The sequence below is a fragment of the Mytilus californianus genome, unplaced genomic scaffold (genome assembly GCF_021869535.1).
Source record: "Mytilus californianus isolate M0D057914Y unplaced genomic scaffold, xbMytCali1.0.p SCAF_5, whole genome shotgun sequence".
Taxonomy (NCBI): domain Eukaryota; kingdom Metazoa; phylum Mollusca; class Bivalvia; order Mytilida; family Mytilidae; genus Mytilus; species Mytilus californianus.
In genome coordinates this window covers 4,538,591-4,561,190 of record NW_026262701.1, presented here as the reverse complement: position 1 = coordinate 4,561,190, position 22,600 = coordinate 4,538,591, and the positions used below count along the sequence as shown (strand labels likewise).

The 22,600-nt window shown below is 33.8% G+C and overlaps 1 protein-coding gene across 2 annotated transcripts in view; it reads right to left on the bottom strand.

Annotated features, from left to right (window-relative positions):
- Positions 1 to 22,600, bottom strand: part of LOC127702540 (NF-kappa-B inhibitor-interacting Ras-like protein 1) — a 44,300-nt gene that overhangs the window by 5,697 nt on the left and 16,003 nt on the right. Inside the window, exons 1-6 of one of the 2 annotated variants that reach the window (XM_052206786.1) lie at positions 13,373 to 13,453; positions 11,236 to 11,372; positions 10,186 to 10,281; positions 8,491 to 8,538; positions 7,559 to 7,654; positions 729 to 819 (exon numbers count right to left, since the gene is read on the bottom strand). In XM_052206786.1, coding sequence (XP_052062746.1) covers positions 729 to 819; positions 7,559 to 7,654; positions 8,491 to 8,538; positions 10,186 to 10,281; positions 11,236 to 11,334 — 430 coding nt within the window. In that variant the 5' untranslated portion in view covers positions 11,335 to 11,372; positions 13,373 to 13,453. Of the gene's footprint in view, positions 1 to 728; positions 820 to 7,558; positions 7,655 to 8,490; positions 8,539 to 10,185; positions 10,282 to 11,235; positions 11,373 to 13,372; positions 13,454 to 22,600 lie in introns of those variants that run through there. The other variant, XM_052206785.1, reaches the window with a different exon arrangement.

Here is a 22,600-nt window from a genome sequence, read left to right as displayed (position 1 = left end):
GCCCATAATTGTTTTTACCATGAACCACCTTCTAAAGTGTTACTGATCTAATAATCTTACAGAAAAAATTCTAAGCACAAAATAATATTTCTTTTGAACTTCAGTTTCAACAAGTCTTTATGTAATGAAATTTAAACAAATATAAATGTCTGGACCAATGCTTCAGATCATACCGGTATTATCATAATAAAAGCTTATATTATCTGTAATTAACACAAGAATGCATGCCTTTTCTAGCTTAGCCTAACCCCACTCTTAATTCCAAGTATCAGAAAACAGAAAGTAGGTGTCTGACAGATAAATGCACACATGTTACAACTCATTATTGTTGAGTTGCTGACCAAATGTGAAGTCAATCTTTTCACAAGTACTGGAAAAATATATGCATCAATCAACATATTGCCAATTCAAAGTATTGGCAAACAGGAAGTAGAAGTCTGACGATCCGAAAAGTGATCACATGTAACAACTCTTCACTGCCAAGCTGCTGGACAAAACATTTAGTTCATGTAGTTCTGTTTTTGTAGTTCCTGAGAAAAGTGTCACAAAATATTTGTTAGATAAAAGAACACACTGACAGAGAGGTGATTGTAATATAGTCACAACAGATACCATGTAATAACAATAACTCACACAAGCCCTTCTGGTCACCAATTATTCTATTTTAGATACCTACTGCTAGTTAATATCAATTGAATATTTCCCTATTATTACAACTGAAACAATACCTTTCTCCTTTGTAGCCCATGCTTGTGCTGTAGAAAAATCTACTTGTCTAGTTTCTTCTTCTGTCTTGTTACCAATGACAACAATGTGTACCTGCAAAAGATATAAATAAGGTCATAAGTAGTCATTATCGTAGTATTGTCAACATATGTTTTTTACTTTGTATGCAAGGTTAAAACTATCCATACTACACATTTTGCATGAGTAGTTAAAATGATGTCTGGTATTTTTGGAGAAGTCAGGTGTTGATGGTTGATGTGGTTGTACTGTCTGGTATTTTTGGAGAAGTCAGGTGTTGTTGGTTGATGAAGCGGTACTGTATAGTATTTTTTTAGAAGTCAGGTGTTGTTGGTTGATGTGGTTGTACTGTCTGGTATTTTTTTAGAAGTCAGGTGTTGATGGTTGATGTGGTTGTACTGTCTGGTTTTTGAGAAGTCAGGTGTTGTTGGTTGATGTGGTTGTACTGTCTGGTATTTTTTTAGAAGTCAGGTGTTTATGGTTGATGTGGTTATACTGTCTGGTATTTTTGGAGCAGTCAGGTGTTGTTGGTTGATGTAGTTGTACTGTTTGGTATTGTTTTAGAAGTCCGGTGTTGTTGGTTGATGTAGTTGTACTGTCTGGTATTTTTTTAGGTCAGGTGTTGATGGTTGATGTGGTTGTACTGTCTGGAATTTTTTTAGAAGTCAGGTGTTGATGGTTGATGTGGTTGTACTGTCTGGTATTTTTTTAGAAGTCAGGTGTTGATGGTTGATGTGGTTATACTTTCTGGTATTTTTGGAGCAGTCAGGTGTTGATGGTTGATGTGGTTGTACTGTCTGGTATTTTTTGTGAAGTCAGGTGTTGTTGGTTGATGTGGTTGTACTGTCTGGTATTTTTTAAGAAGTCGGGTGTTGTTGGTTGATGTGGTTGTACTGTCTGGTATTTTTTAAAGAAGTCAGGTGTTGATGGTTGATGTGGTTGTACTGTCTGGTATTTTTTAAGAAGTCGGGTGTTGTTGGTTGATGTGGTTGTACTGTCTGGTATTTTTTTAGAAGTCAGGTGTTGTTGGTTGATGTGGTTGTACTGTCTGGTATTTTTTTAGAAGTCAGGTGTTGTTGGTTGATGTGGTTGTACTGTCTGGTATTTTTTGAGAAGTCAGGTGTTGTTGGTTGATGTGGTTGTACTGTCTGGTATTTTTGGAGATGTCAGGTGTTGATGGTTGATGTGGTTGTACTGTCTGGTATTTTTGGAGCAGTCAGGTGTTGTTGGTTGATGTGGTTGTACTGTCTGGTATTTTTGGAGCAGTCAGGTGTTGATGGTTGATGTGGTTGTACTGTCTGGTATTTTTTTAGAAGTCAGGTGTTGATGGTTGATGTGGTTGTACTGTCTGGTATTTTTTTAGAAGTCAGGTGTTGATGGTTGATGTGGTTGTACTGTCTGGTATTTTTGGAGCAGTCAGGTGTTGATGGTTGATGTGGTTGTACTGTCTGGTATTTTTGGAGCAGTCAGGTGTTGATGGTTGATGTGGTTGTACTGTCTGGTATTTTTGGAGCAGTCAGGTGTTGATGGTTGATGTGGTTGTACTGTCTGGTATTTTTTGAGCAGTCAGGTGTTGATGGTTGATGTGGTTGTACTGTCTGGTATTTTTGGAGAAGTCAGGTGTTGATGGTTGATGTGGTTGTACTGTCTGGTATTTTTGGAGCAGTCAGGTGTTGTTGGTTGATGTGGTTGTACTGTCTGGTATTTTTTTAGAAGTCAGGTGTTGTTGGTTGATGTGGTTGTACTGTCTGGTATTTTTTTAGCAGTCAGGTGTTGATGGTTGATGTGGTTGTACTGTCTGGTATTTTTTGTGAAGTCAGGTGTTGATGGTTGATGTGGTTGTAATGTCTGGTATTTTTGGAGAAGTCAGGTGTTGATGGTTGATGTGGTTGTACTGTCTGGTATTTTGGGAGAAGTCATGTGTTAATGGTTGATGTGGTTGTACTGTCTGGTATTTTTGAAGAAGTCAGGTGTTGTTGCTTGATGTGGTTGTACTGTCTGGTATTTTTTGTGAAGTCAGGTGTTGATGGTTGATGTGGTTGTTCTGTCTGGTATTTTTTTGGAGCAATCTGGTGTTGGTGGTTGAATTGTTTGGTATTTTTGGAGGTCAGGTGTTGATGGTTGATGTGGTTGTTATGTCTGGTATTTTTGGAGAAGTCAGGTGTTGATGGTTGATGTGGTTGTACTGTCTGGTATTTTTGAAGAAGTCAGGTGTTAATGGTTGATGTGGTTGTACTGTCTGGTATTTTTGAAGAAGTCAGGTGTTGTTGGTTGATGTGGTTGTACTGTCTGGTATTTTTTGTGAAGTCAGGTGTTGATGGTTGATGTAGTTGTACTGTCTGGTATTTTTTGAGCAGTCAGGTGTTGTTGGTTGCCGTGGTTGTACTGTCTGGTATTTTTTGGAGCAGTCAGGTGTTGATGGTTGATGTAGTTGTACTGTCTGGTATTTTTTGGAGCAGTCAGGTGTTGATGGTTGATGTAGTTGTACTGTCTGCTATTTTTGGAGAAGTTAGGTGTTGTTGGTTGACGTGGTTGTACTGTCTGGTATTTTTTGGAGCAGTCAGGTGTTGATGGTTGATGTAGTTGTACTGTCTGGTATTTTTGGAGAAGTTAGGTGTTGATGGTTGATGTGGTTGTACTGTCTGGTATTTTTTGAGAAGTCAGGTGTTGATGGTTGATGTGGTTGTACTGTCTGGTATTTTTTTAGAAGTCAGGTGTTGATGGTTGATGTGGTTGTACTGTCTGGTATTTTTGGAGAAGTCAGGTGTTGATGGTTGATGTGGTTGTACTGTCTGGTATTTTTTGTGAAGTCAGGTGTTGATGGTTGATGTAGTTGTACTGTCTGGTATTTTTTGGAGCAGTCAGGTGTTGATGGTTGATGTAGTTGTACTGTCTGGTATTTTTTGAGAAGTTAGGTGTTGTTGGTTGACGTGGTTGTACTGTCTGGTATTTTTTGGAGCAGTCAGGTGTTGATGGTTGATGTAGTTGTACTGTCTGGTATTTTTTGGAGCAGTCAGGTGTTGATGGTTGATGTAGTTGTACTGTCTGGTATTTTTTGAGAAGTTAGGTGTTGTTGGTTGACGTGGTTGTACTGTCTGGTATTTTTTGGAGCAGTCAGGTGTTGATGGTTGATGTAGTTGTACTGTCTGGTATTTTTGGAGAAGTTAGGTGTTGACGTGGTTGACGTGGTTGTACTGTCTGGTATTTTTTGAGAAGTCAGGTGTTGTTGGTTGGTGTGGTTGTACTGGTCCGGGTACACAGTTATCGTCCTTTGATTTTCGTTGTCCACGAATATAGTCCCTAGTGTGGACAGTGTGTTACTTGTCGATTTTTTTTATACCCCTTCCGAATTTATTTCTCCATGTTTTATGACTCAAATAGTAAGTAGGGGGGTGAAATGACACTGTAAAAAAATTTGGGTCATGAATTTTAAAGTAAAGTAGTGATTTGGTCCAGCTGAAAAATGTTAAAAATTAGCACATCGGAAGCTGTCAAAAGATTTGAAGACCCCTTTAGCATGAAATTGTCCATATTTTGAGTTAGAGCCGATGAAGTTTTCTATAATTTTGATATAATTTGTCCCAAAAGTAGTACAACACACTGTAAAAATATTATTCAGAAAGCGCAGGTGGGATTTTTTTAATTTCCATTTATTGTCTAAAAGAAATGCACTACGAAATAACTGTGTACTCGGACCTAAGAGGTGAAATCAGGAAATATAGAATCTGTACTTTGGCAACTTCCCTGAATGATTTGATGGTGTCAATTTATCAAATAGCATAAAACTAAAGGATTTAAACTTTTATTTGATAGAATTTCTGCAAAAATTACCAATTTTGGCATTTTATGGTCAAAATAAGCATTTCATAGCTTTTTCAATTTTGATGCATAAGTGGCATTCTGACTTTCTATCTGACAGGTTTTTATGTGTCAATATTTGTGTTTCTATGTTTCAATCCAGTTGTATTACTCATTTGTGAACTCTGAATCTACAGAAAAGAAGATTATCTCAGACAATATGCGCAAAATGTGTTGTATATATGATCCTCGTCTAACGCCCTGTTTGGATCAAGTTAAATGTGAGGAGCTTGGAACATAAAAGTTGAAGTCCATTATAAAGACCTCACTAAATTTGTATAAAAAGCACTTAACAATGTCTTTTGTACCTGTTTTATGTCACATAATACCTTTCTTTTCTTCTGTAGGATAGCAAGTGGTTCAAATATAAGCCTGTTGAGACTAAAATTGCATGCATGTTTTTCACTAAAAAGTGAAAAATCTTTGTATCAGACCATACTGTCTGCAAAAAAAGTTGAATGCAAGAGTCTTTTTGTGCTCAGATTTATTGTATCATGTCACCTGAGTATAGAAATGATAGAAAAGACACAAAATTTTATTTCATATAGCTTCAATATGCATTTTTAAATGTAAATATGTGATACGGCCTAAATTGACCCTAAATTATTTTCAGTCTTACTTGGCCTAAGACCCTTTTAAGCTAGTGTGATATGTTATTTGTAAGTTTTCTTTCCATTTAAAGTACATTAAATACATATGTAAGGATTATTTATAACCAAAAAGCTTTACAAATTTAAAATTGCTGGAAAATATTACATCTTCATGTAAGGCCCCCCTTCATTGGAAAACCTCCATTTTTAGCCACAGGCTCATATAAATTTGACTTTTTAATAATTATGATAAGTCTGATGAATCAAATGAGTACTCTATTGCTTTTAATACATAATATATTATATATTAAGGCATTTCAAAAGTATTTTTTTGCAATATTTTAATTTTTTAAGCCTCAATTGTTGATAGTTGAAAATTTTCAATTTTAACGTCTAAATTTAACACTCAAAGTTCAATATAGAATTAGTCATATTGTCTATAATATATATCCTATTGCCATGAAACTTTGTAAGCAGTCTTATAATTTAATAAGCTTTAGTCATACCAAGTTTCATTAAGATTGGTCAACTTTTTCTACCCTATTAGGTCCGGGTACACAGTTATCGTCCTTTGATTTTCGTTGTCCACGAATATAGTCCCTAGTGTGGACAGTGTGTTACTTGTCGATTTTTTTTATACCCCTTCCGAATTTATTTCTCCATGTTTTATGACTCAAATAGTAAGTAGGGGGGTGAAATGACACTGTAAAAAAATTTGGGTCATGAATTTTAAAGTAAAGTAGTGATTTGGTCCAGCTGAAAAATGTTAAAAATTAGCACATCGGAAGCTGTCAAAAGATTTGAAGACCCCTTTAGCATGAAATTGTCCATATTTTGAGTTAGAGCCGATGAAGTTTTCTATAATTTTGATATAATTTGTCCCAAAAGTAGTACAACACACTGTAAAAATATTATTGAGAAAGCGCAGGTGGGATTTTTTTAATTTCCATTTATTGTCTAAAAGAAATGCACTACGAAATAACTGTGTACTCGGACCTACTGTCTGGTATTTTTGGAGAAGTTAGGTGTTGTTGGTTGACATGGTTGTACTATCTGGTATTTTTGGAGCAGGCAGGTGTTGTTGGTTGATGTGGTTGTACTGTCTGGTATGTTTTGAGAAGTCAGGTGTTGATGGTTGATGTAGTTGTACTATCTGGTATTTTTGGAGCAGGCAGGTGTTGTTGGTTGATGTGGTTGTACTGTCTGGTATGTTTTGAGAAGTCAGGTGTTGAGGGTTGATGTAGTTGTACTGTCTGGTATTTTTGGAGCAGTCAGGTGTTAATGGTTGATGTGGTTGAACTGTCTGCTATTTTTTTAGAAGTCAGGTGTTGATGGTTGATGTGGTTGTACTGTCTGGTATTTTTTGAGAAGTCAGGTGTTAATGGTTGATGTTGTTGAACTGTCTGCTATTTTTTGAGAAGTCAGGTGTTGTTGGTTGATGTGGTTGTACTGTCTGGTATTTTTGGAGAAGTCAGGTGTTGTTGGTTGATGTAGTTGTACTTTCTGGTTTTTTTTTAGAAGTCTGGTGTTGTTGGTTGATGTGGTTGTACTGTCTGGTATTTTTTGTGAAGTCAGGTGTTGTTGGTTGATGAGGTTGTACTGTCCGGTATTTTTGGAGCAGTCAGGTGTTGATGGTTGATGTGGTTGTACTTTCTGGTATTTTTTTGAGAAGTCAGGTGTTCTTGGTTGATGTGGTTGTACTGTCTGGTATTTTTTGAGAAGTCAGGTGTTGTTGGTTGATGAGGTTGTACTGTCCGGTATTTTTGGAGCAGTCAGGTGTTGATGGTTGATGTGGTTGTACTTTCTGGTATTTTTTTAGAAGTCAGGTGTTGTTGGTTGATGTGGTTGTTCTGTCTGGTATTTTTTGAGAAGTCAGGTGTTGTTGGTTGATGTGGTTGTACTTTCTGGTATTTTTTTGAGAAGTCAGGTGTTGTTGGTTGATGTGGTTGTACTGTCTGGTATTTTTTCAGAAGTTAGGTGTTGTTGGTTGATGAGGTTGTACTGTCTGGTATTTTTTGAGAAGTCAGGTGTTGATGGTTGATGTGGTTGTACTTTTTGGTATTTTTTTAGAAGTCAGGTGTTGATGGTTGATGTGGTTGTACTGTCTGGTATTTTTGGAGAAGTCAGGTGTTGATGGTTGATGTGGTTGTTCTGTCTGGTATTTTTTGGAGCAGTCTGGTGTTGGTGGTTGAATTGTTTGGTATTTTTGGAGGTCAGGTGTTGATGGTTGATGTGGTTGTTCTGTCTGGTATTTTCAGTGAATCTTGTTATCTTTTTATTTTGTATTTTTTCTTTTAAAAACAATCTCATAAACAGTAAAAGGTCACATTAACAATCTACAACTCAAGATGATATCTATGGCTTACCTCCCTTTTATCTTTGTACTTGTCAATATCTTTCTTAATTTTTTCTAATTTTTGAAATGATTCCCAACTGGTCACATCATAAAACAATACAAATCCCTGTAAAAATAATGTTAATGCAACTGATTATTACACAGTTTTACCTATTGGGTAAGAATGAGTAGCTTTTGAAATGAAAAAAGGAGGTTGTTGTATGAAGATAATATACAAGGAAAATGTGAATCAACCAGCATTTTATGACAATTAGGTATGATTTCTGGATTGAAATGAAATTTGTTCTGATCCTTTGCACTAGATCTGCCACTATCATACATTTTTTGTATGATAATTATAATCTAGATCCTGATATCATTAGAGACATGATCATGTACGGCTTGACTAAAACACAAAAATAAGTGTTGCAAACATGACTGGAATACAATATATGAAGTCTATTTGTAAAATCATTCGTTCAGACAATACCAATTAGTCTGTAATGTGTTTCTATTTTGTAATAACATTATGTCCAGTGGCAAATATTTTATGCGTGGAAATTTTCTTCTTTTAAATAATACAATGTCCAGTGGTAAACATTTCATGCAAAGGAATGAATAAAATAGGTCTTGTAGAATAGGTTGATGGGTATGTTTGGTAGAGACAGAAAATTTGTTATGGTTTATTATTGAGCAGAGAGGATGGCATTTCATGAAAAGTCCAACACAAAATTAAATTTTGAATAAAGATGTAAAGTAATGAAAATCACACAAAAATTTAGCAATTATAATTCAAAAAGAAAAGAATACATACCTCATGAATTGACTACCAGGGTATGTGTTAGCATATTACCAACTAATGGTATGTCAGAACAGGTGACCCAATCAATAATGATTGCTACTGTCAGATATAAAAACACTGAACACTCTAAAGATACATTAGGAACAGTCTTGGATACTTACATCAGGGAAACTAAAGTAATGTCTTGGTAAATCTACTTTACTGCCTTCCTGTGGAAAGTAAAAAGTAAGTTTCAATACATTTGTATTTTTACTTGTACAACATTGTTCTGTAAAATATGAGTAAACTATTATTTGTTCTGTAAAATATGAGTAAACTATTATTTGTTCTCCAAAATATGAGTAAACTATTATTTGTTCTGTAAAATATGAGTAAACTATTATTTGTTCTGTAAAATATGAGTAAACTATTATTTGTTCTGTAAAATATGAGTAAACTATTATTTGTTCTGCAAAATATGAGTAAACTATTATTTGTTCTGCAAAATATGAGTAAACTATTATTTGTTCTGTAAAATATGAGTAAACTATTATTTGTTCTGCAAAATATGAGTAAACTATTATTTGTTCTGCAAAATATGAGTAAACTATTATTTGTTCTGTAAAATATGAGTAAACTATTATTTGTTCTGCAAAATATGAGTAAACTATTATTTGTTCTGTAAAATATGAGTAAACTATTATTTGTTCTGCAAAATATGAGTAAACTATTATTTGTTCTGCAAAATATGAGTAAACTATTATTTGTTCTGCAAAATATAAGTAAACTATTATTTGTTCTGCAAAATATAAGTAAACTATTATTTGTTCTGCAAAATATAAGTAAACTATTATTTGTTCTTCAAAAAAGGTAGACCTGAGTTTAAATGTGCTAGGCTTTTAAAATAGGTATATTATATGCAAGTCTGTACAATTTAGTAATCTCTCTTTACTGTACATGTATCTTCTTACGGTTAACAGACAAACCATATATCCATTGGCTAAATACAACTAATTATAATGTCCTGAACTTACTGATAATTAATATGGTGTCTGTTTATAAATTTATAAATTATAAAGAAACTGAGGTTTCAACTCCCTCAGGCAAAGTTGACCTTAGATGGATTTGGCTATTATTTAGGGTCCTTTTTGGTCATATAGTTCTTCAACTGTTTCGGTTCTTATACATCCTTGGCTTTCAAATATTTGGCTTTGAGTGTTCCTGATGATGGTAAATCCAGAAAAGTGCTTTGGACACATGAAGTTCATCAAATGTTGATTTCATTTCATAACAAGACAAAGTTGGTATCTGATGCTTCTCTGAGCTATGATGGTAGTGTTTAAAATAACATACAATGAAAAGAGTACTGGAAATGCTCATAATGTTAGAATGACAGATTATTATATTATGATTAACTGATAAAAGTTATTTAAAAAGATTAATACTGGATCTCATCAGATACATTGTAGCATTAAAGGAGAATGTTTAGTATAATACATACATATCAAACTATTTGTTTTGTTCAACAATTACTTCAGTATTAGATATCAAATTATCTTTGTACACATCAGATGTATACTTTTTAGGCTCTATATTGTTTTTATGAAATAAATTATTTTTCTTATGTACACTATTGATGCAGGTGATTGAAAATTTAAAACTACTCATGAACATCACTGGTTGGCAATATATGGTTCAATATTAAAACTCCCCCTGAACACCACTGGTTGGCAATAAAAGGTTTAATATTAAAGCAGGTAAACATAAAATAACTCACAACCCCCTTTGACTTGAATGTCTGATAAGTTAAATAGTTATGTTGGGTCCCTTAGACTTCCACTTTATTACAGTTTGGACTGTACAATAAAAGATCTTACCAATCCTCCAATATCATATATTCTGACTTTTTCTTTAACCCCTCTATCGGTTTCTATCATAGCTGTGTATATATCTTCAATTGTTGGGTGCATTGGCTACATAAAAAGAAAGATATGTTGAATAGGATTTAAAATTTATTGAGACAGTCACATCCATAGCAGATAAAATGTCATATAATGGCAAAAACATTCAATAAGGATTTATATTTAATCAATTTCTAAAAGCTTTTGGAGAAGAGACAGAAAAATCTCAATCACAAGATATCTTAAAAGTAAAACATGTGGAACCTAATGAGATTAATTTGTAGAGGAACTTTATTCATCACCCCTTCCAAGCTGACAAAGTAGTTCTAGACAACAATATAAAAATGTGACTTTCCATAATGTTTCGATCAGAACTTGTGCCATTAATGATTCAATCAACATTCAGCAAGTATTGTTTGCAGTTTGTCTTCCATTTATCCCATGCAGATTCAAAGCATTTTTGGCCTTGGTTTTTTCTTGAGAAGAGTTCTTAAAATTGGCCAATCAAAATCTAAGATTGCCTCTCAGTCTGTCGGCCATGTTTTTCAGCTGATTTGAATGCAATGATAACTTTTTAGTATTAAGGACCAGCCATGTATTATTCCTGTCTAGTTTGGTTCAGATGCCTAATTTATGTAGACATAATGTTATGACAATACAGTTAAGACAGCATGATGATAGATGCAGTTATGACAATAGCTCACATGACCATATGGGCTAGTAAACTATAATTCATAAATGCAGAATACACTTTTGGAGTAGCATATATACCTCAGTTTTTAATGTGAGTTATACTCAAAATTTAGTTTACAGTATTGTCTGTGTAAAAATTACATGTGAATATTTATTTGTCTTTTTGTTTGTCTTGACCATCTTCATTATTTTTTTTTTATAAATTTCTTATTTTTTTCCTTTTATCAGAGATAAACCTAAAATCTTTACTTCTGAAATAACTTAATCAATCACACTCTATTCAACTACATTTCTTATTACATGTTGCAAATATCTGTAACCACTATGACTTACAGTTCCAATGACATGGTTACCAAAAATAAGTTGTTCTATGGCAGCAGTCTTGCCGACACCTGTGTGACCACATACAACTATCTTACTTATTTTACCCATAATGTCTTGATTTTGTGACTACATTATTCTGAGGTTATCTGAAAAAATTAGAATAAACATTAAGCAATCTATATGATGTACATGTAAGTTGTAACTAAAATAAATAAGTTTAGGTTTATGTACATGTATGATATACTATAAAGTACATGTAGGTGATTTTTGCAGACTTTAAATTTTGCAATATCAAAGGCCAAACCTGTTCGCAAGGTTTTATTTCCATGCTTTAAGTCCTGTTGGGCTACTCATATAAGGCGAACACAGATGTTTCTGTTTCTATTGGATAATAGCCTCCTTCAACAAATTGATGATTCTGCTATATAAGAAATTTTTTTTCTGACAAGTTCCGTTTCAAGAAGAAGACATCATGTAAGAAACATTTGTGCTGTGATCCAATGGAAAAACAAGTGATATTTAAACTTTATTAAAACTTTGAAAAAAGTAGTTTTGTTTATGAATATTGAAAAAAAATTGTTATTCAAACCATCAAAACTAACGACATCTGGACCCTGTGTGCTAACGTTAAGGTTATCCCTTAAAACCTCTATGGAGGCTGCAGCCATAGTTGCCAACTCACATGATATTCGCGTGTAATACACGCTTTTTCAACTGTTTACATGCGAGAATTTTGTCACATGGCGTGTACACGCTTTTCGTCACTTTACACGCTTTTTCGTTGTTTTGATTTTTTGGTCGTTAGTGAGATCGCGATTCACGGTTGTTTTCATTAATAGACGATAAATACCAAGAATTTCAAAGTAATTGTCGAGTCGCCATTGTTTATTTAAGATATGGACGAACAACAAAAGCCCTTCACTTCAGGTAAGTTTGTAAGTAGGTTTTAAGATTTTGTGACTTCTTTCTCTCAAATTCACTTTGGGGAAATGTCCAGCAGTAAGAGGTCACTTTCTGGAACTGTACTGTCATCTAAAGAGCAGAGTGCTAAGCGAAAACGATACGTGTGTATGTACCAAAAAAGTTGGGAGTCCATGTTAAAATGAATCAAAAGAAAGTGATCGAGGGCCGAACAATGTATTGTGCACCCTATGTTACTCTCATATTTATAGTGGATCATCTGCAAACATTATCAATCATAACAACATGTGTGAGAGGATGTACTATTTGATAAAGCATTCAATGGTATTCAAATTATAAAATATTTTTCTTTTTCAGTTTCTAGCCAACAGATTTCCACAGGCCATATGGGAAGGGAATATCACAGAACTGTTGGATCAGTTCTCCGAGTACCAGCTGTCTTCTAATGAACTACCCAGTTTTGACCAGACAATAGCAACATATATAATTTGTGGGGAGCAATGGCAGACGTAGATGACATTTTTAATGGCAAAAAAAAAACATGACATGACATTCTTTCAAAGCTTGCTATTTAAACGTTAAAGCTATTTTAGTTTTGCCAAATAACAATTCTGACTGTTAGAGAGCATTTTCAGTTATAAAGAAATTTACACTGAATTCAGAACAGAACTCAATGCATGTGTTGTACATATTTACAATGTGATTAAAAATTTAATAATGCATTAAGGGTATATACTTCATTCGGAGGTGCTCCTACTTAAAGGAGGCTAATGTACACAGAATAAGATATATTGTGTGCCTTGTAATCATGTTAATGTAACCAAACTGGCAGTTATTTTGAATATTTGCCTAGTAATGTTGTTATGAAATCAGCAAAGATAGGCCACTGTTGAATGCAATAAAAGTTTACAGTAGAATATTGTTTTTTTTATATTAACAAATTTGTACAATGTTCATTTTAAAAAGTCCGTATCTACAACACGCGTTTTCACACGCTTTTTGACATGTCAATGATTTTTCATTGTCAGAGGTTGGCAAGTATGGCTGCAGCAACTGTACTGGCTGATAGATTATCTGGACAACTGTTCCGGGTATGACCTTACTTGAAATGATTTTAATGTTGGTAAACTATCAGTTTGCTCTTTATGGTAAGAAATAACTTTAAATGAGTTATGCTCTGATACAGTATTACACAAAGGTAGCATTTACTTTGAAGTTTCTTTACCTCTCTCTCAGGAATTGAAAAAGAAAAATACAAATTAGGTAGAGCTCTTTTCGATGTTCTGGTACCTTAGTTGTCCATAACTTGGAACCAGTAGTAATAAATAGAGACCAAAACAAATCGGGATAAGGTTGTTATTTCCGTATATCACAAAAAAAAAAACGTAGTGAGGGTCCGGATGGGGTTTACAGAATATAAAATAATGGGCAACCAATACAGAATAAAGGAGGAAAATAAACTATCAATGCTAGTGTAATAGTCACATTTAATAAATAATAATAATAATAAAAATAGATCAAAAATAAAGAATAGAGATAATAAGCCAAAAAATAAAAAATAGCCTGAGAATAATGGGGTGCTATTGGAGAATAATGGACAAAAAATATAAGAAATAGAAAAAAATGGCATACAAAAATTAAACAATTCAAAAATAATGACTGTATTTATATATTAATTTTGACCACATCCAGTTGTTTAAACTATATTCTGAGCCTACGTTAAAACAGAGACATATATACACATGTGTATATATATGTCTCTGGTTAAAAGAAGTAATTGCGATTTTTGAGAAGTTTTCGTCCAGTACAGTAACAAGTAAAACAAGCACTTATGCATGCAAAGAAATTATAATAAAAAAACAGCATACTATTAACCCTAGCATACAAAAAAGCACAGGCGCTCGGCCGGGGAATCGGGACTCTCTTTTTCCGGCCATATCTATTTTTTGTGTTTTATATATTCAGCAAAGTATTCCTTAATATTCTAACTTATCTTATATGATGCCCTTCTATTGTTATTTTCAGAAGAAAACATGGGCATGACATATAAACTACTGTTATTGTAAAATCGAATGGGTAGAACGAGAGCACATTAGACCAATGAAAATAATTTAACATATTAAGGAATGACCTGCCTCAAGCTAGCGAACAATTAGCTAGCGAACAATTAGGAGGTATATCTAAAAACTACTATATTATATAAGGCAATCACGTTTTTTCGAGCTAGCGAACAATTATGAGAATACATACAATCTTAAACAAAAACAAAAAACTAACTTAAAACAAAATGGAAACCATACTTCATATATAAAGAATACAAAGCTTTTCTTTCCTAACTAAATAAATCCACATAAGGCATTCAATAGACAGCTGGATTACAATGACCATAAGGTAACACATTGACACAATGCATTTTTAGGGAATGGGGTTGCACTTTACGTTGTTTGGTCCGATTAATAGAGATTGTGACAGGTTACGACTATATAGGTGTTTAAGAGGAGATAGAGCCGCATCGTTTAGGAAAATCTCCAGAGTGGTTTATGTTCGAAAATGTTAAATTGTGGTAGAAAAAACTAAAATTAACAAAATGAAATTAGGGTATAGGACATTTTAAGTTAATTTTTGACCAATTTGAATAGATTATTACAGGCTCTATAGGTTTTTTAGAGGAGACATTGCCGCATCGTTTAGGAAAATCTCCAGAGTGGTTTATGTTCGAAAATCTGAAGTTACGGTAAAAAAACCGTTGAAATTGACAAAATGAGATTAGGGGGGTAGGGCACTAAACGTTAATGTTGAACCAATTCATAGAGATTGTGACGGGCAACGACAATATAGGTGTTGTAAAGAAGACATTGGCGCATCGTTTCAGAAAATCTCCAGAGAGGTTTATGTTCGAAAATCTGAAGTTACGGTTAAAAAACTGAAATTGTGAAATTGACAAAATGAGATAAGGAGTTAGGGCATTAAAAGTAAATTTGGGACCAATTTAAAGAGATTGTGACGGGCAACGACAATATAGGTGTTGTAGAGGAGACATTGGCGCATCGTTTAATGGGTAAAAAAAAAACGTGATTGTCTTATGTGAAATTGTGGTTTTTAGTTATACACCCTAATTGTTCGCTGGCTAATTGTTCGTCAAGTTAAGGAATGTTTACTAAAAAAAAAATAAAAAAAATATAGATAGAAAAACGGGGACTCATTCACAAAGCTGACACTCAAAGTACATATAAAGCATTAAGACGGACTACAAACAGAGGATATTTAAAAATGGATAACTAAACGAAAGGAACAATATGGGATTTCTCAGTCAGCCCTAAGGAAATACTCAACCGAACCACTCAGATCGATTTTCTGTCATAGCTGTCAGCAAGTAATTCCATTTTACAAATTCCTACTAAATTAGAGATAGAAAGCCAATGTATTTGTTTCTCTCACACACTCAAAATCTTAACGTTATCAAATTCTACTAGAATTTGAATATTAAAGAGTCTATATATAAAAATAAGAAGATGTGGTATGATTGCCAATGAGACAACTCTCCACCAGAGACCAAATGACATAGAAGTTAGCAACTATAAGAACTAATATACTTAAACAATTGTTAACAATTTTAATCAGTTACATATTTTGATATAATCAAAATATAATTTAGCACTGCATGTTGTAAATGTTATTTTAATACGAAATTGCATTTGTATAAGTTTGCATCAAAGTGTGAATGATGTCACTGAAAATGAAATGATGTGTACCAGAAAGACAATATGTAGCTTTACTTCCAACATTTCTTTTGTAAAAATGCATACAAAAACTGCCAAAGGATGCCAACATTACGGGTTTGAGCTACACTGAGGCATTTATTACTTGGTCACTTATTTGAAAATCAATCATGAAACTGCTAGAACCTCAAAATACACATACTGTGAATTAACGTAAATATTGAAGGACTTTTTGCAAATGGTCCTTGTGTGATAATTCTGGGAAAATTGTCTCTACCTCTTTTTTAATACGACTAGTAATAAGAGTAATTCAAGTAGTCTCATCATCACAAAATTCATTAGTGGCTAAACCAAACAGAAAAAGTATTGAAAATAAGAAATAAAATCATTCAGAGTTCTTGTGTTAACTTTAAAAGCTAAAAAAAAAATAACAAACTGTCCCGCAAATCATGAACCAAGCGAAACCGTGTGCGTGGACAGGTAAAACGTCCTCTGTTATGCATGCATCAACCGCCATGCGAATTCAGAATCCGTCAAAAATGTCACAACATGGAATAGGTCACAATAAATATTATTCTGGTGTCTTATAGAAGATGGCGAGATTTTATTGGCTTTGAACTCGCTTTCAATAACCACGGATATTCTCAGATCGGTAATAAAAGGTGTATAATACCAAACATATAGAAGTTATTGCTGCTAAAAACAATAGTTTATTATTGTTTCGACATATAGACCCCCAAGTTGGACTGATATAAACCTTTAAAAAGCACCCTTGATGTAACTGAATTTATCTATAATAGGAGAATATAAAAAAGAAGATGTGGTATGATTGCCAATGAGACAACTCTCCATAAGAGACCAAAATGACACAGAAATTAACAACTATAGGTCACCGTACGGCCTTCAACAATGAACCAAAGCCCATACACCACAGTCAGCTATAAAAGGCCCCGAAATGACAATGTAAAACAATCCAAACGAGAAAACTAACGGCCTAATGTATGTACAAAAAATGAACGAAAAACAAATATGTAACACATAAACAAACGACAACCACTGAATTACAGGCTCCTGACTTGGGACAGGCACATACATACAGAAGTCTGGTATTGGTGGTACGTGTGGTCTGTTGTAGTGTCCATACTTTTTTTTACAATTCTTGTTTTCCTTTTCTATGTATATACTATAATTAAATAACAGTTAAACACTTCTCCTTCCATCTTAAGTGTAATCCGACCTGAACAAACAATCACTGGTACAATGAATCCTGAAGGGCTAATGATTTTTTGGAGATATGCTAAATAGAAAAGGGGTTGGTCAGATTGCAGAATTTCCTACTGGGAAAGATAATAATTCAAACCTTTTATGTACAAACCAACAATTATAAATAACAAAGTTCAATCAGGCCAAGGGACATCTCATCATAGCAAAGAGTTACATGCGACGTCGAGCAAAGTAGCAGGTATGCTTCCACTTATTTTTAAACATGGACAAAAACTTACTGCTTAGTGGGTATAATAAAAATGTCTTCAAATAGGAAATAACTGCCTAGCAGATCTTATACTTAACGATCACACGGTAAAACGACAAGAGCAAACTCATAAAATTCTTCTGGCATCTAATTAAATCTGTAAGAAAACAGACATCATGCAGTAAGAGCCTGTAATTCAGAAGTTGTAGTTGGCTGCTAACTGTTATATTTGTTTTTGGTTTATTGTTTTGTCAATCAGGCAGGTTTTTTTTATGTCGAGACCTTTTATAGCTGACTATACGGTATAGGTTTTGCTCATTGTTTAGGCCGTACGATGTCTGTTAATTGTTTAACTCCACGCCATTTGGACTCTCTTTGAATGATTGTTGCCTCATTGGCATTCATACCACATCTCCTTATTTATTTTGTGTCTGTTCGAAGACTGAAGTTAATGGGCAGTTGTTTGTCTACTTTATACTGCCAAGTCTTTCTTCAATTATGGCTTTTGATTAAACCCTTGGTATGTTTTGACTTTTGTTGTTGTTTGAATTCAGTATTAGGATTGCGTTATCAAAATTGACGTAGTTAATTACTATATATATAAGCAGTATGTGTGTTTTAAGCCATAATTGTGTCGAAGTAGGCCGCTTTTTGCTATATCAAGGACATCACGATATCATGTCCACTGTCAAGACGTACAATACTATAATAATTAACATTTACAAATATAGTCTTATGAACGGATATATATGTACTTTTAACAACAAATAACAGAACGACCCATTATATCTCACAGTTTAAATTTTGTAGGTTAATCGCCCAGACATCCGTGACAACGATCATTTCCATATATGATTATTTTATCTTTTAATTAAATCTTTATTTTACCTAGACAAATATTGTTGACCTCGAAAGCATTGAATTGATGCGAAATAACCAAAAACAAGGACATGTATACTCATAGCAGAAATCGTAATTCTTAACATAAAAACATTCCACCATGCCATTTCTTAGTATAAATTAATCTTGTCCTGGGGATGGGGGAAACCCCTTGAGATGAGAGAACTTGCTCAAGGACGGGGGGGGGGGGGGGGGGGGGGGTTAACACTGATCTGTCTTTCAGTTGAGGAAACTTCACGTTTCACGTGCAAGAAATCCCCCCGTTTTCACAGGTGAAATGTTTCTGAACGAGAAACTAATTAAAAAAGTAGGTATCCATTTGTGTTAATTAAAATTTTCTCCCATGGAATACTCTTCTGGTTTTCGACCCACTAATCTTTCATATCAAAACTGAGTTTACTCCGATGGGTTACTTGGTACTAAATCTTCTGACACCTGTTGTCAGTATTTTGTAGATTAGTGTCAATAAATTGTCATTTGACCTTTTTCTTGGATACTTCTTTTTGATTGACATTTTTTGTGTCTATTTCTCTATTTCCCATGTTTTCCGTCACGTTTTTCTTCAAACCTGAACATTAATTTCCATCTTTATCCGTCTTTTTTCACTTAATTTTTTTTCTGTCTTCTTGGCTTGAAATACTTTAATAAGTTAAATGTTTTGCTAAACAAGCCAATCTCAGTGTAGATTTATGTAGAAGTACAAGGCTGTCACGTGCAATAGACAAAACAACGTAATTATTGTCACCTTTCATGTTTTTAAAAGACGATACCTCGGAATTTTTAATACAATGTTGTCATTAATCAGTCTACTGCAAGGATGCATATTGTTTTACTAAATGTATGCCGTCTGCAAACACTTTTCTCATCATTGTCAAGGTTGTAGTTGACGCAAACACTGTCAAAGTTAATCTTTATTTTGCATCTCACCAAATGTATCAACCATCTATACATGTAAGTTATCTATCCCTACATGACCGTCCAATGTGAATTAAAAAAAAATGCAACACAGCTTTCAGGACAAATAGATTTGATCATTGTCGATAGAAAATGCATAGTGAAAAACAGAAATAGTTCAAAAGACAACACTTGCAGAATGTTTTTTTAGTTGTTTTTTTTTTAGTTGGGGGGGGGGGGGGGGGGGGGTGTATATATAGCATAATATGAAAGCAAGTTTCAGATTTCAGTGCGCAAATTTCATGAGTCACTCAGTGTATTGGAGAATCAACACTTAGAATGTCGGGGCCTTTTATAGCCGACTATACGGTATTGGTTTTTTTTCATTGTTGAAGTCCTTACGGTTGCCTATACTTGCTTACATCTACATCATTTGAACTCTGGTAGATAGTTGCCTCATTGGCAATATAGCATACTATACGGTATCGGGTTTTCCTCACTGTTGAAGGCTGTACCGTTGTCTATAATTGCTTGCATCCACTTCATTTGAACTCTGGTGGATCGTTGTCTCATTGTTGGCAATCATACCACATCTCCTTATTTCTATTTTGAATGACCTGATACGCTTACACGGATATATGCTCATAGTCAACATTAGCTTTTCTTCAGTCCTAATAATTATATCATATAAGTTCCTATTAAATGCAGATGGGACTATTAAACGTACAACTCTTGACGAGGATCATAAATGTTTCATATAGTAAACGTTCTGTAGCAGTTGGTCCTTAACATGGCTTTATAGATTTAAAATTGATTTTTAATTGAATATTTTTTTTTGGCCATATATTCTATATTTTGTAACGTTGAGAGGCACTTCAATCGGCAAATGAACCTTCAATAATAATTCTTTAAGAAAGCAGAAAATGTATATTCAACCAAGATTTGCAACCGGTCACTCGATTGATTTGATCTTATTCAATTGTTTTTTTTTTAATTTCTCTATGGGGTCATCTATCACAGTTTTTGAGGAGCATAATACATTTCTATGTCTATTAAGGCTGAAGGAATGTAATTTGGTTCATTAGACATAACATTTAAAGTGGACTAATAATGATGCAGACCAAGTGGTTTAACAGATTGAAATGTTTTATACATGATATTTTTTACTAGTCTGGATTTGCATGACCGGTAATTCATGTCGACGCACTCGGACTCGCTCCATTTAGAGTTCGCATTTTTCATATTTTGTAACTCTAGGTTGATATATTCCCAATTGACATAGGAATAAGACCATCCGTGAGAAAAATGAAAAAAAAAACAACAAAAAAACAAAAAAAAAAACAAATTGAATTTTTTGTCTACAAATGGAGCTGTCAAAAATTACTAAATAGATAAGATGGTATACATTTAAAGGGGACATATAAGTGAAAAGAATCGAAAAACCCTACTAAGATTTATTTTGTCTGAATGAGTTGTGTTATCTTATTGAAAATAATGCTGAATATTTGGCAGTTTTTAAGACCTGTGTTTAACCAAATATAGTTATGTATTTTCAACAGACAATCTTCGGGTATCTTTGTTTAGTATACGTTGTAAGATATTTGTGTGAGCGAGAGAACGAATGCAAAAATACGGATCAAAATAACGATTAAATAGTTGAAACTGATTGTAAATGGTTTAAGTTGACAATAAATTTAGTTTGATTAGTTTTCATGGAGCTTTATCTCTCAAGGGTGACATTAATATAAAGCATACTTAAAGATCAATAAGCGGAATTGCTTACAAAGCACATCTACAGGCTAAAAAAAGAGGATCATTGCATTCACCGTTGGATTGAGAAATTAAAAAAAATAAAAATTGAATCCACATGAGAGTCGACAAAAATCTTTTTTCGTACACGGATATTTCACCATAAATTGTGTGAGTGCAGGGAGATGTGAAATAAACTTTCTCGAATTACCAAACCGATACTATCTTTTCAAGTAATGGCTTCCCCGTTGCAAGCCCCATCGAATTTTAATGGTCTATTGTTATTTTGTTTTTATTCTTCAGGGTTGATTGTCTACATTTACTACATGATGAAAAGTTTAGTATACACTACGGTCATTTGACTACAGAGATCAATAACCTACAAATACTAGTAATACACAAATAGTAATAGAAGCCATCAATGCCAACACAATGGACACGCATCAAATGACAATTTATATATATAAAAGTATAGCTACTAATGGTAGTATCATTTTAGGTTGTGTATGGAAACGAAATATCTACTTTACAAACACCAAACAGATTATTTTTGTACGGGCTTTTATATAGCCAGTTCTCGTCTTGAAACAAAAGTACAGGTTGTCCCAAAAGGAGTAAGCACCAGTCCAAAACTATATTAACGAGCCTCCTCATGGGGTTTTTGATTATGTGATTACTTGTCCGTTTTTATAGTGATTATTTGATTACCAGACCAAATATTTCATGATTATTTGATTATTTGATAATCTAAGACTGTATTTTTGATTATTTGATTATCTTGTTTAAAAAAATAATTAATGATTATGTGATTATATTGGCAAAAAAATTGTGATTATGTGATTACTTGGACACCCCCATGAGGGGCCTCATTAACTACAAAAAAAATGTAATAATGAACGAGGCATAGTGTAGCTGATTAAGCAGTGTACTGATTTGTTTATCCCAATCATAACCCTTCTATATTTTTTACCCAAGACGTACCCCGACATTACCTGACTCAACAACTTTAAATATATATCTTTTAGAAAGTTACTGAAAGTTGAAGTTTTCTTCTTTATGAAGTAGCCTGCGTCTTCTTGAGATATAATTAGTATTCAATAGAAAATCAAAGGATATGGGGTATCCATCCATGACACACAATCAGTATATGTATAGCAAAAAAAAAAAACACACCAAAAAGGCAAAGGAGCAGCGCTTCTATTGCTGTTCTTTAACTCAAAGTCACAGTGAGACCTTCAACACGGAGCACAATAAAAATCTCACCTCACTGCAAGTTTAACTTTAAGACTGCCCCTAGCACCGGTTTGAGCGGAATTCTTTGCAAAATGATTCGGATAGACTTTAGATATAAGAAGATGTGGTATGAGTGCCAATGAGACAACTCTCCATCCAAGTCAAAATTTATAAAAGTAAACCATTATAAAGTACGGTCTTCAACACGGAGCCTTGGCTCACACCAAACAGCAAGCTATAAAGAGCCCCAAAAATAACTAGTGCAAAACCATTCAAACGGGAAAACCAACGGACTAATCTATATAAAAACGAGAAACAACGAGAAACACTTATGAACCACATCAACAAACGACAACTACTGAACATCAGATTCCTGACTTAGGACAGGTGCAAACAAATGCAGCGGGTTTAAACGTTTTAATGGTACCAAACCTTCACCCTTATCTGAAACAATAGTGTAACATCACAACATAGAAAGACACACTAT